The 13,341-nt window shown below is 47.6% G+C and overlaps 1 protein-coding gene across 3 annotated transcripts in view; it reads left to right on the forward strand.

Moving 5' to 3' along the window:
- EZH1 (enhancer of zeste 1 polycomb repressive complex 2 subunit) overlaps positions 1 to 13,111 on the forward strand; it is a 30,111-nt gene extending 17,000 nt beyond the window's left edge. For all 3 annotated transcript variants that reach the window (XM_038547251.1, XM_038547253.1, XM_038547252.1), the window contains 11 exons: positions 2,862 to 3,042; positions 3,307 to 3,503; positions 5,165 to 5,256; positions 6,103 to 6,143; positions 6,623 to 6,748; positions 7,960 to 8,138; positions 8,655 to 8,750; positions 9,173 to 9,254; positions 9,912 to 9,992; positions 10,393 to 10,477; positions 10,767 to 13,111. In XM_038547251.1, the coding sequence (XP_038403179.1) occupies positions 2,862 to 3,042; positions 3,307 to 3,503; positions 5,165 to 5,256; positions 6,103 to 6,143; positions 6,623 to 6,748; positions 7,960 to 8,138; positions 8,655 to 8,750; positions 9,173 to 9,254; positions 9,912 to 9,992; positions 10,393 to 10,477; positions 10,767 to 10,827 (1,221 nt within the window). In that variant the 3' untranslated portion in view covers positions 10,828 to 13,111. The remainder of the gene's footprint in view (positions 1 to 2,861; positions 3,043 to 3,306; positions 3,504 to 5,164; positions 5,257 to 6,102; positions 6,144 to 6,622; positions 6,749 to 7,959; positions 8,139 to 8,654; positions 8,751 to 9,172; positions 9,255 to 9,911; positions 9,993 to 10,392; positions 10,478 to 10,766) is intronic.
- Positions 13,112 to 13,341: the final 230 nt, after the last annotated feature.

Consider the following 13,341-nt stretch of genomic DNA (forward strand, 5'->3'; position numbering starts at 1 on the left):
TGAGCCACCCAGGAGCCCGTCCCCCCCCCCACATTTTATTAAGAACTTTCTTAATCTGGGCAGCCCCGGTGGCCTATAGTTTAGCGTGGCCTTTGGCCCAGGGCCTGATCCTGGAGACCTGGGATCAAGTCTCGCATTGGGCTCCCTACATGGAGCCTGCTTCTCCCTCTGCCTGTTTCTCTGCTTCTCTCTCTCTGTGTCTCTCATGAGTAAATGAATAAAATCTTAAAAAAAAAAAAAAAAAAAAGAATATTCTTAATCATGCAAAGAAGGCCAAAGATACCTTCATCTTAGACTTAATGACTTTTTTCCATATTTGCTTTGTCTATATGTGTATGCAAGTGTTTTGCTGAGCCATCTGAAAATGAGTTGTAGACATTGAGACACTTGTTTGTGAAGTTTTTCAGCATGCACTTCCTAAAAATAAAGACATTCTCTTATATAACCACATTATTACACCTAAGAAAATTCACAAGAATTTCGTAATATCATCTGTCCATTTCCATATTTAAATTTTTTCAGCTGTACCAAGAATAGCTGGGTTTGGGGTTTTCTCTAAACCAAGGTCATCCGGTCATGCATTATATTTGGTTATTACGTCTTTTCAGTGTCCTTTAATCTCAAATCATCACACTGTTTTTTTGTTTGTTTGTTTTTTTGTTTTTAATCCCAAGCTCATTGTCTTGTAGGATACTGTTCCATATTCTGTATTTGTCTGTGGTTTTCTCCTGGTGGTGTTTAACTTGTTTCTCTTCCCTTTATTTCTCATGAGGTAGAATTAGTTCCTGAAGCTGAATTATGTTTATGTTACACCTTTTATTTATTTTTTTTTTAATTTTTTTATTTATTTACGATAGTCACAGAGAGAGAGAGAGAGAGAGGCAGAGACACAGGCAGAGGGAGAAGCAGGCTCCATGCACCAGGGAGCCCGACGTGGGATTCGATCCCGGGTCTTCAGGATCGTGCCCTGGGCCAAAGGCAGGCGCCAAACCGCTGCGCCACCCAGGGATCCCATGTTACACCTTTTAAATAAGAATATGTTGGGGGACGCCTGGGTGGCTCAGTGGTTTAGCGCCTGCCTTTGGCTCGGGGCATGATCCTGGAGTCCCGGGATCGAGTCCCATGTCGGGCTCCCTACATGAGCCTGCTTCTCCCTCTGCCTGTGTCTCTGCTTCTCTCTCTGTGTCTCTTATGAATAAATAAATAAAAATTAAAAAAAAAAAAAAAAAAAGAATATGTTGGGACGCCTGGGTGGCTAAGTGGTTGAGTGTCTGCCTTTGGCCCAGGGTGTGATCCTGGAGTCCCGGGATCAAGTCCCACATCGGGCTTCCTGCATGGAGCCTGGTTCTCCCTCTGCCTATGTCTCTCCCTCTGTGTGTGTGTGTGTGTCTTTCGTGAATAAATAAATAAAACCTTTAAAAAAAAAAGAATATGTTGTAAGCAATGCTGTGTATGTCATACGGTAGTATAGGCACATGTCAGATTCTATTTTATTTTTATTTTTTTTTAAGATTTTATTTATTCATGAGAGACACACACACACCCGGAGGGCGGGGGTGGGCAGAGGGAGAAGCAGGCTGCACACAGGAAGCGTTATGTGGGACTTGATCCCAGGACTCCAGGATCACGCCATGGGCCAAAGGCAGGCGTTAAATCTCTGAGTCACCCAAGGATCCCCATAATTTTAAAACTTTTCTTTTGAGAAGAATTTCCTTTAAGGCCTACAGGATATTCATCTGAATATCCTTAGCGATGGTAAACATTTATCCTTTACATGTAGATTTGGTTTTCAGAAACAGCTAGAAGTATTTGGGAATCAAGTCTGATGAGAAGATAGATGATCAAGCTGAATGACCGTTATTTGGTCTTTTTTTTTTTTTTTAAATAAAGTATGGCTATCAAGTAATGAAACAGTATCCTAAGTTTAATATAGTGGTTTGGAGGAAAGTTCTAGAAGTAAGTGACGATATTGTACAAATTTAGGGACTACATATTTTGTTATTGAAACAGAAGCAATGCAGTAGAATAAAAAGAACAGTGTGGCCTGGACAGGAAGCCCTGATTCTTGTCTCCACTCTGGAACAATTAGCTATATGCTAATATACCATATATACATATAGTGTATTATATTAGCATTTACAGGAGAATGTAGTATATATGTATAAGAGAAGCAGGTTCCTTGCTCTCTCTGAACATCATTGTCTCACATACAGGAAAATGTGTTCTCAAATTCCATATAGCTGACATGCAAATGAGTTTTAGATACAACTCACTGGAAAGTTGAAGATGCAGAGATTATATCTTTTTTAAGATTACTTATAGGACAGCTCCTCCTTGAAGAGGTATAAAGTTATAAGTTTTAGAATTTTTTTTTTAAAGATTTTACTTATTTATTGAGACAGAGAGAGGGAGAGAGAGAGGCAGAGACACAGGCAGAGGGAGAAGCAGGCTCCATGCAGGAACCCGATATGGGACTCGATCCTGGGTCTTCAGGATCACACCCCAGGCTGCAGGCGGCGCTAAACTGCTGCGCCATCGGGGCTGCCCTAGAATTTTTTTTTCTAAAGTAGGCTCCACGCCCAGCATGGAACCCAACACAGGGCTTGAACTTACAACCATGAGATTAAGACCTAAGACGAAATCAAGAGTTGGGACAGTCAACTAAGCCACCCAGGCACCCCTAGGATCTTTGTTAAGCACCTTTTATGTGGTCACATTTACATGATACAGAGCAAAAAAAAAAAAAAGTGTCATTGCATGTAAGCACAGGTGTTAAAGAAGGTGGTTTGTGATGATGGATGGGATCAGGATGGTAACTCTGGGCCTGCTCCCGTTTCCCATCTGTAATGTGTCCATTGCAGGAAGGAGCAAAGGAGTATGCCATGCTCCACAACCCTCGCTCCAAGTGCTCTGGTCGTCGCCGGCGAAGGCACCACATGGTCAGTGCTTCCTGCTCCAACACTTCAGCCTCTACTGTGGCTGAGACTAAAGAAGGGGACAGTGACAGGGATACAGGCAATGACTGGGCCTCCAGTTCTTCAGGTACATGGAACAGAAAGCAATCTTTTCTTTCTCTGCAAGGCCTCTGGTAAATGCAGGATCACCACCTAACATTAATGTTACTTCCTTTTAAAAATGGTTAATTTATTCTACAGCTTCGCCTGTAGGCAGTAGAGACGGGGGGATATTTTGGTTCCTAACTAATCTGCCTTTTAAAGTAGTGTGAAGTACTTCAGAGTTTGTGACAAACTACTGATGACAACTGCATTCTCTCTTCCTGTGCCCTCTTCTCTCCTCCTCTCTTAGAGGCCAACTCTCGCTGTCAGACTCCCACAAAGCAGAAAGCTAGTCCGGCTCCACCTCAGCTCTGTGTAGTGGAAGCACCCTCGGAGCCTGTGGAGTGGACTGGGGCTGAGGAGTCCCTTTTTCGAGTCTTTCATGGCACCTACTTCAACAACTTCTGTTCCATAGCCAGACTTCTGGGCACTAAGACGTGCAAGCAGGTACTGTCATAGACGTCCAGGGACAGGCAGGGCCTTCCTTTTTTTTTTTTTTTTTTAGGGCCTTCCTTTCATCCACTGCTCTGTCAGCCATTTTGCCATCTTGTGTGGCTGCCCATTTCAAGCAAAGCTGTCTTAGACTCAATCCCTCATGAGTGGGTGCTTTGGGGCCATGAAGTGGCTTCCCCAAACATGGGACCTTCTCCAGATGCCAGGCCTAGAAGTGCTGGGTGAATTCTCCTCCTTGCTGAATTCTTACTTCTGCCTCTAGCCACTAGCTAACTTTTCTGGATGTTTCTCCACTCTCTTAGCTTTTTCTTTTTTTTGGTTTTTGTTCTTTGTTTTTGGTTCCTGTCTTTCTTACTAAATGTGTACCCCTTTCCTAGAAGGTGCTCCCAAGTCTTTCTGGACCTCCTTATCTGGCGCAATCCTGCTCCTGATCCTGCAGCTGCCACTCCCCTTCCCTCTGTTAGTCTCCTCAGTTGCTTTTTCCTCCAGATGTCCTATCACTCACTTTTCTAATTGCCGTCCTGGGTAGCTGAGCCTGGACCATGCCCTTCTCACTCACGCCATCACTAGAATCACAGTCTGGTAGCATAGGTGTTAAGGTGGTTTGTGATGATGGGATCAGGATGGTGACTCTGGGCCTGCCCCCATTTCCTATCTGTAACGTGTCCATTGCAGGAAGGAGCAAAGGAGTATGCCATGCTCCACAACCTTTGCTCCAAGTGCTCTGGTCGTCACTGGCAAAGGCAGACGCTGATGCTCTGGAGGCAGTGGGACCTGGTGTCCCAGTGCCCCTCTGTCTCTGCCTGACTGCAGTGGGAAGACAGACCAAAGAGCAGGGACAGGTTGTCGCCAGGTGTTAGGACCGGTCTGTCCAACAAGAAAGGAACACCAGAACTACGCCCTGCTGCTTAGCTCCCTAACTTTTGGAGAAGTCTCTGTGCCCTCTTCTTCATGATGCCTCTACTTAGAACAAGCAATAGAACCATAAATAGAAGTGCCCTTTGCTTTCATTTTGGAGTTGATGTCTGTTTCCTTGAGTCACAGGTTCTTAACCTGAAAAATCTACAGATTATTGTGTAATACAGTTTTGCATGTATTTTCCCAAGAAGAAGATTTGTACTTTTCCCAGAATCTCAAGAGGGCCTATAGCCAAAGAGGAAAAGAAAAAAACGAATGCTATAAGGGATGAAGCATACTGAAAGGGAACCAGCCTTCCAGAAACGAAATAGATAGTCTCTGCCCTCTTCAAACCAACAGAGGGAGCTAGTGGTTAGCCAAATGGTGCTGCTTGTGTCCTCTCTTCCACTGGATTCTAAAAAGTACTTGGAGTAGTCCTTCTTAAGATGGAACAGATAAGGTTGGTAAGAATCCTCCCACGCAGGACTTGGTAGGCAGAGGTGTAGATGAAAGCTACTGACCAGGAAAGGTGTAACTGTGCTCAGTATTTCTCTTTTCTCGAGTCAGGATAGTTAAGAATTAACTCTGGGGCCAGTGATGAGATATCCCAGTGCCACTCTGTCTCTCCCTGAGTGAAGGGATTCTCAGTCAGCTGCACTTGAACACTCCAACACTCCAAGCCCAGTACCTGGTTGGCTCACTTATCTGACCACCTGGCTCAAGAAGGAGTGACAGGTCCCGTTGGATTTCTCTTCCAGGTCTTTCAGTTTGCTGTCAAAGAATCACTTATCCTGAAGCTGCCAACAGATGAGCTCATGAACCCATCACAGAAGAAGAAAAGAAAGCACAGGCAAGGGTTGGACAAAGGATTTTCTGTTCCCTGTGCTCCGACCTCCCCTTGGACTTCCCAACTGCCTCCCTCTTGAATTTAGCATTGCCAGCCTTCTCAGTGTTCCCTGTGGTTTGGTGCCTTGGACCAGCCCTTCTCCTGTCTCTAGATGTTGGGAATCAGGAGATAACTGTCTTCTTTGCCTTTAAGCTCCTGTCCAGTGGGGTGAGAGCTGGCCTCATGGCTCCACCCTCAGTGGTTAGTGACCACAGTTCCCACTTCTCAACTCTAACCAGAGTTTTTTCTTTTGGCATTTGTATTGTTTTTCTAAGTTGCATAATAACATCGTCTTTTAGCTAGCCTTTGCTCAGGGTTGGAAGGTTGTTTTTTTTTTTTTTTTTTTTTTTTAAATTCAACATTCTGCCTGCCTCGGTTCCCTAATGACTATCCCCTCCTGAGGGAAGGAACTGACACCAATTCTAGATATAGAAGGAAGTCACTGTGGCTTCTCCTGCTCAGTTCTTTCACTTAGCAGATTCTGAAAAAGTCATCCTACCTCCCCAAAGAGAAGGAGGGAGGGAAGGAAGGAGAGAAGGGAGATGGAGAAACAATAGCATTATAATAGACTCAGAGGGTTGGGTTTTGTGTTTTTTAGGATCTTTGATGTTTAAATCTCCAAGCATAGAGCATTCCGTATGGACCCCAGCTTCTACCTACTAGGACAGTGGCCTCTTGTAAAGGAGTTTGGGGAGGATACTCCCCAGGTCATTAAACCACAGTCCCTCAGAGCAGGTCACGTTGTTATTTACCCAACTCTGCAGAGTTCCCCAGAGCCATAATCCAGGCCCCTCTGTCTCTCTCTTTCAGGCTGTGGGCTGCACACTGTAGGAAAATTCAGCTGAAGAAGGGTAAGTTGCAGCAGGGTGCTCTTGGGCAGTTCAGCCCGAGGTCGCACCTCCGTGGTCTCCCGCCTGCCCCACCTGCAGCCGCACTTGGTGACCCTGCACCGCTTCCGCAGACTGCAGCAGCTGATAACAGCTCAGCTTCTCACTGCAACTGAGAGCACCTCTCAGGAGGCCGAGTCGTGAGCCTTGTGGTCTCTGACTTTCATAGTGTGCCATTTGCCAGGTTTCAGACTTAATTTAATGTTTGGAATGGCTGCCCTGTAGTTCCGGACCATTTCCACACTCTCCCCACAGAGCAAATCACCCCCATGGTAGCTGACGGACAACCATTGTCTCTGATTGCTTCTCACTTTGGGTGCAAAATGTGTCCAAGTTTATGGCTGGGACAGCCTTCCCCAGTCTGGGCCATTGGACAGTTGGGAGGGAGGGCAACTAGGGGGTGCGGGCACAGCAGTGTTCTGGTCTGTTCTTTTCTCTCCTAGATAATTCTTCCACGCAAGTATACAATTACCAGCCCTGCGACCATCCAGACCGCCCCTGTGACAGCACCTGCCCCTGCATCATGACGCAGAATTTCTGTGAGAAGTTCTGCCAGTGCAACCCTGACTGTAAGAGCTCTTTGCTTTTCCCTGTAGTTTTCCCAGACAGTCAGCCATGGTGCACCCCACCTTTCCCTCCCAGCCGGTGCTCTTTGCTGCCTATGGGCCTTCTGATGTTCTCTTTGCTGTGTTTTAAGCATTCTACAGAGGAAACAAGATACGTAAGATCTGGAAAAGTCCTCTTTTAAAAACCTGTTAGGTGTTTGATTCTAAAAGCAACAATTACACAGAAATCAGAAACGTCTTTACCTTCCAGGGAAGCAACAAGAAACGTGGGACTCTTTTTCCTTTTTTTTTATTTTAATATTTATTTATTCATGAGAAACAGAGAGGCAGAGACATAGGCAGAGGGAGAGCCCAATGTGGGACTCGATCCGGGGACTCCAGGATCCCACCCTGAGCCAAAGGCAGGTGCTCAACTGTTGAGCCACCCAGGTGTCCCAAGGGAATCTTTTTCCTTAAGGAACAATCACAGCCTCCCTTTCTAGGATGTTGTGTTACAACACATATGGGTTATGATTCTATGCACAGCTGTTTTAGTTTAATACTTGGAGTTTTCCTATCAAGTCCATCTGGATGTCAGCAGAAGTAAGATAGAGGCTAAATGTGCTTCCCTTTTGCTTCTTATCACACCGTGCCCTTCCCTGCTCAAGGGTGAGCAGTTTGATAGCAGCCTCCAGACCTTGCAGAACTTGGTGCCCAGGCAGTTGTACTGGAAATACCTTCTAGCCCATAGCAGATATCGATCTTAGCCACAGCATAGGGGCACTTGTGCTGGGGAAGGCAATGGGTGGAGGGTGGCTTAGAACGGATGCATTCTGTTCTCAAAATGATTCTTATTTTGATGGTGATGATTTAACAGTGAAAAGCACTGATTTCATTTTCTCTGGTTCACTAACCACCTCCCTTCCAAATTCCACCAACAAGGGGGAGGGAGAGCATTGTTGAGGAATTTCTAAGAAACACATCTCCATGGTCAAGCCTGCTTTTTTTACTCCCAGGCATGACTGTCGGGAGGCAGTCATTTTCTCTGGAAAGAAACTTGACTGTATGATTATTGGCAAGGGAGTTTCTTTCCTATTTTGCCAAAATCTCCCTGAGCACATCACATTTACTTCCTTGCTGACCCTCAAGTCAGACCTGAGCCCCAGTATTAGCTGCCTCTGCTCCTAACCCTACCTGCCCCTCCCTTTTGTCCCCCACCCCCATCTCCACCCCAGGTCAGAATCGTTTTCCTGGCTGTCGCTGTAAGACCCAGTGCAACACCAAGCAATGTCCCTGCTACTTGGCAGTGCGAGAGTGTGACCCCGACCTGTGCCTCACATGTGGGGCCTCAGAGCACTGGGACTGCAAGGTGGTTTCCTGCAAAAACTGCAGCATCCAGCGAGGCCTCAAGAAGGTGAGGGCTTTTCTCAGGGCTGCGAGTCAAGTAATGGAGGGGGATAGATGGAGTTGCCCCAAGCAGATTCTTTCCACTGGTCCCTCAGAGGGCTTCATGTGACAGTGCTTGGCAAATCCTAAAGGATACATGTATACTGATTTAATGTGGTTTTCTGTCCTGGGGAGGAGTTCGGAAAGTGACTCCTGAGCTGAATAGCCCGAGAGAGCAGAGAGGAACACCCATCAGTGACATTGTCTGTTTCTACTTGATCCGCAGCAGTGAGTTCCTAACCCTTCAGGTCCAGGAGGCCCCCAGGCCTAGAGGAGGAGGAGTCACATTTCCTTTCGCCACCTCCCTTCTTTGTTTTTCCTCTCCCCAGAACAGAATGGCTTAGACCTTTTTCTGTTTTCAGATCCTCTTAACAGTTGCTAGTTCTTTCCACCCTGCCCACCCCTGGCACACGTGCACATCCAAGACATACCCCGCCCACTCACACATGCCCTGTAGTCTGAGGTTTGACTCCCTCTTCCCCAGCACCTGCTGCTGGCCCCCTCAGATGTGGCCGGATGGGGCACCTTCATTAAGGAGTCTGTGCAAAAAAACGAATTCATTTCTGAATACTGTGGTGAGGTGAGTGCTATCGGTTTGGACCACATTCCTATCTGGGGAGATACTGATGAGAAACTCTGATTTTCTGTGGGCCAGACTTCTATGACTTACTCTCTAAATAACTCAGCTGAGTTCCTGTGTGGCCTCTTGGGGGATCCCACAGAAGTGTTTGCAATCCTGAGATAAATCACTCTTCTGAAGTTCTTTGCCAACTCAGGCCACACAAGGGGGGTGGGCAGGGAGCTCTCTTCAGTCTCCAGCTGGTCACCCTGGGTGGGGATTGGAATGGACCACCTCAAGCTCTGTCTCCTGTGATTCTCATCGTGATGCTCAGTAAGCACCTATGTGTGACACTACCCCCTCTTAGTCCTTTCTGTGAGCAAGGTACCATGCCCCAAACAGACAGTCCAATCCCCCTGTTTGTTCCTTGTCTGTCTCTGCAGCTTATTTCTCAGGATGAGGCTGATCGACGGGGGAAGGTCTATGACAAATACATGTCCAGCTTCCTCTTCAACCTCAACAATGGTATGGAGTGTCTTTCTCTTGCCCCAAGGTAGTCTCAGGCAGGTCTTTCTACTAGCTTGCCATTGCTACAGCCCATGTTCAGATCAACTGTGATTTCTCCAGCTGGTACACAGAGCAAGGTGGGGAGCTTGAACTTTAAGACCCCATGAGCCACAGTTCACTCATTTTGGGAGAGCCCCCATTTGTGGGTAGTGCTTATAATTGGAGCAGTGAGCACTTGCAGTGAGCACTTGCATCTCAGAAATTTCCCTACCCAGTAGATGGGAAGATAATTCCAGCCAAATGGGGCAACCCAAAGAGAACATGCCCCACATGAGGCCATATTCTTATACTGCCTTCTGCTGGACTTCAAAATTCCCACTGGATTATTTCTGTTACTGTTTAATTGATTTTATTTTATTTTTTAAAGATTTTATTTATTTATTTATGAGAGAGAGAGAGAGAGCATGAGAGGCAGAGACAGAGGTAAAGGGAGAAGCAGGCTCCATGCAGGGAGCCTGACATGGGACTTGATCCCGGATCTCCAGGATCAGGGCCTGGGCTGAAGGCAGCGCTAAACCGCTGAGCCACCCGGGCTGCCCATGTTTAATTGATTTTAAAATCATGTTCAAGAAGCTGTGGATTTGCCTGGTGAGCTCATGATCTTTTTTTATATAGATTTTGTAGTAGATGCTACCAGAAAAGGAAACAAGATTCGATTTGCAAACCATTCAGTGAACCCCAACTGTTATGCCAAAGGTGAGTTCCCAGTCACCTGGGAGGTAGGGTGAGTGATGGATGCTTTATTTACTATGATTTTTATGAACTATGTACCTTTTTTCATTGCTGAGTTATTTTTTGTCCAAAGACAATCACGATTAACGTCTGGTATCATTTTGAGTCTCTTTTGTAATTGGCTTTCTTCACTGAATACATTATAAAGATTTACCCACAAACAAGAATCTTTTGAAGGTGATCTTCCTATATCACCAGTCAGAATAATAGATCTAAAGCAAGGAAGCAACTGTCTTCACTGACTGGTTTTTACTCACACTTCACTTATGTTTTTCCTGGGAATTGGGAGAAAATCAGCCCAGCACCACCGTTTGTTGGCTTGGAGCTGACCAGGAACCTAGCTTTGGCTTTGTCCTGTTTGCAGTGGTCATGGTAAATGGGGATCATCGCATCGGGATCTTTGCTAAAAGGGCAATTCAAGCTGGTGAAGAGCTCTTCTTTGATTACAGGTAAGGTGGCCAGAAATGGTCCTTGGGGGTGGCTCCAGGGGCAGAAGAAGTGGCTGTTAGAGTTGATTTGTGGGCTTAAGGTGGACGATATGGATGAAGGAGACGGCCTCATGGTGGTCAAGTCTTTGTCTTAATTCTGCTCTCCAGAGCCTTGCCTCAGAAGTGGGAGCAGATGTAAACCACTCTGAGGGAGAGGGAGAGAGAGAGGGAGAGGGAGCAAATCAGAGGGGATTCTGTCTTCATTTACAAAAGCCTTCATAGTAACCTGGTTCCTCCTGCTCTGGGACAGGTACAGCCAAGCCGATGCCCTCAAGTACGTGGGAATCGAGAGGGAGACCGATGTCCTTTAGCCTTCCTGGGCCCCATGCCAGCGCTTATGGTAGCGGCACTGTCTCTGCTTTCATGCACACACCACTGCTGCTCGAGTTTCCTGCACTACGTGTCTCCCAGACCGAGAAACCCCCCACCCACTCCCTCTGCAGTGAGGCCTTGGCTGTGTCCAGTAGGAACAAACTGTCTCAGTGAGAGGGGGAGGCAGAGGCAACTAGGGCTTGGTCCCCCCAGAGAGAGAGTTGCAGAAGTGGGAGACTATGTCAGGCCTCAGAGGAAGAGAGCACAGGTGGGGGGTGGGTGACTCAGCGTGGTTTCTTGTCCGCTACATAGGTTGTGGGCCTCAGCAATCAACCTGGGCAGTTCCTAACAAGGATTGGCCTGTAATTCTAACTTTGCAAGTCAAGAGTCCTTGTGTCATTGGGTCACCAGCATCTCTCTCTGTGACAATAGGACCTGGAGAGGACAGGTCAGTGAAGTTTGGTGACTGGAGCTGATGAGTGCCCTGGGTCACAGGTGAGCCTGGCAGGTGACACAGACTGAATTCAGAGGGGAGACAAGTCACCTTACTACCTCTTCCCTCTGGCAGGGTTCAGATTCAAAGAGTGTGGGTTCTGAGTATAGATATTCAACACTGGGAGAGGAAAGCTAAGAGCTGTTCGTCCACAGACAGAGCACAAGGGTCATCCTGATGACAGTAGTTCAACTGCTAAGGCTGTGGCCCAAGAGGCTTTGAGAAACTTCTGTACTCTGGAAATGAGTGAATAAGTTTTCAGATTCCTGAAAGCAGGTACCAGTGTGCCAGTGGCTCCTTCCAAAGCGCTGGCTTGGCGACTACAGGCAGCCATTGTGCTGCTACTGAAGAAGCATGGGGGGGTGCCTGGCTGCGCATGAGCTCTCTGGTTCCTGGGTATGGAGTTGTTTACAGGCCCTTCATTCCCTTTAGAGTCCAGGCCCATGGGGCCTCCGTTGCTTATCCCTGGGCACAGGCCTGGACTAGAGAGGGGGAGGGTCGTAGAGGTGATTTACTTTCCTGTCTGTTACACCTGCTGTTGGAAAGCGTGAGTTGACAGTGTTTGGAGGTGGGTGAGGGGCTCCCAAGTTGCACGTATTTAGGATGGCATCATGCTTGCCACGCACACTGGCAGAGGGTATTTGAAGTGTTAAGAAGCAGGCCAACCTCCCGTGCCAGTCCATGGTGCCATTCTCTCTGGGATTCATGAAGAGCAAAGCACTTTATTTGAGGTCTGCAGATTGAGGTGGCATTTGAACCAAGGTCTTTGGGGTCCCTGCCCAAATCCTATTCCTAAGAGAAGGAGAAGGACAGGGGTTGGAAGATTTCTCCTCAGTTCTGTCTCAGCAACTCGTGGAGTAAGGAGAAGCTTCCTTGACACACAAGGAGCAAATGAGGATGGGGCCAGCTCTAGGAGCTACCCCGGTGTCTGTGGCTGGCATGCTGAACTGGCAGGGAATAAGGAGCATTGTGCTGGGTAAAAAGGATGTGGGCAGGAGCAGGCTGGCCTAGGGAATATTAGAAGAGAGAGCCGGCTTCTATTTTCTCCAGGGAATCCATGCCTGTCTTCCCTGGTCTATACTGACCACTCCCTTCCTCCAACCCCTCTGGCTCTCCCATGAAGCAAGGAGTGGGGTTCCCTTTGGCCAGACTGTCACCTAGGGATTTTGGTGGGATATGCACACACACACACACTCACATATCTTCACGTACCACACTTGTGGGCACACATGCACAGAGCACCGAGCACATGCCCAGCCAGCTCCTGACGGAAGCCTCTTCCTCGCTGACTGGCCAGCCCCACCATGATTCTGAAATCTCCGTCTGCTGTGGCTTGTATTCATTGTGTACTGGGGACACCCTCTAGCTGGACTGTGGGCTTGAAAGTACTCGTAAATTACAGGGAAAAACCAGAGACAAATGAAGGAGGAGGAGTTAGGTCAGTCTGACGTAGGGCTGGCTGTGAGGAAAAGATGGGAAACAAGTAACTTACAGCCGTGGAGAGGCCAGACCGACCCCACTCTAACCTCTGTGCAGAATCCGCTCCTTCCTAGTTTCAGACCACTAATGCTCCTGTTCCACCAGCATTTCCATCCTTTCCCCTCGCTGCCTCCCCCCCCCCCTTAATGACGGGTCTCAACCTCTCCCCCCAGCCGGGGAATTTTGGATGAAGCAAGGTGGTGGGGACTGAGGGGAGACTGGTATATGTGCGGCTTTACTGCCAGTGAATTTCACGCACTTTAAAGTCCTGTGGCTTGTGACCTCTTATCTGAATAAAGTGATAGAATCCATTTTGGCAAGTTGCGTGTTGTGTACCTTGGGGCTGGAAGGATCCAGGGACGCCATAGGGGGGCAGCCCGGGCTAAAGCGTTAGCATTCTGATCCCCGCTTGTCCACGGAGACACGAGGTGAGGGGAGGTGAGGGGTTTGGCAAGAGCCAGGCAGACTCCTGGTAAATGACGTAAGGATTCTGAGGGCTCCCTGCAGAAGTTCCTGAGCCCTCCGACTAGGTCCCGCTCAT

This window comes from Canis lupus, chromosome 9 (assembly GCF_011100685.1).
Source record: "Canis lupus familiaris isolate Mischka breed German Shepherd chromosome 9, alternate assembly UU_Cfam_GSD_1.0, whole genome shotgun sequence".
Taxonomy (NCBI): Eukaryota; Metazoa; Chordata; class Mammalia; order Carnivora; family Canidae; genus Canis; species Canis lupus.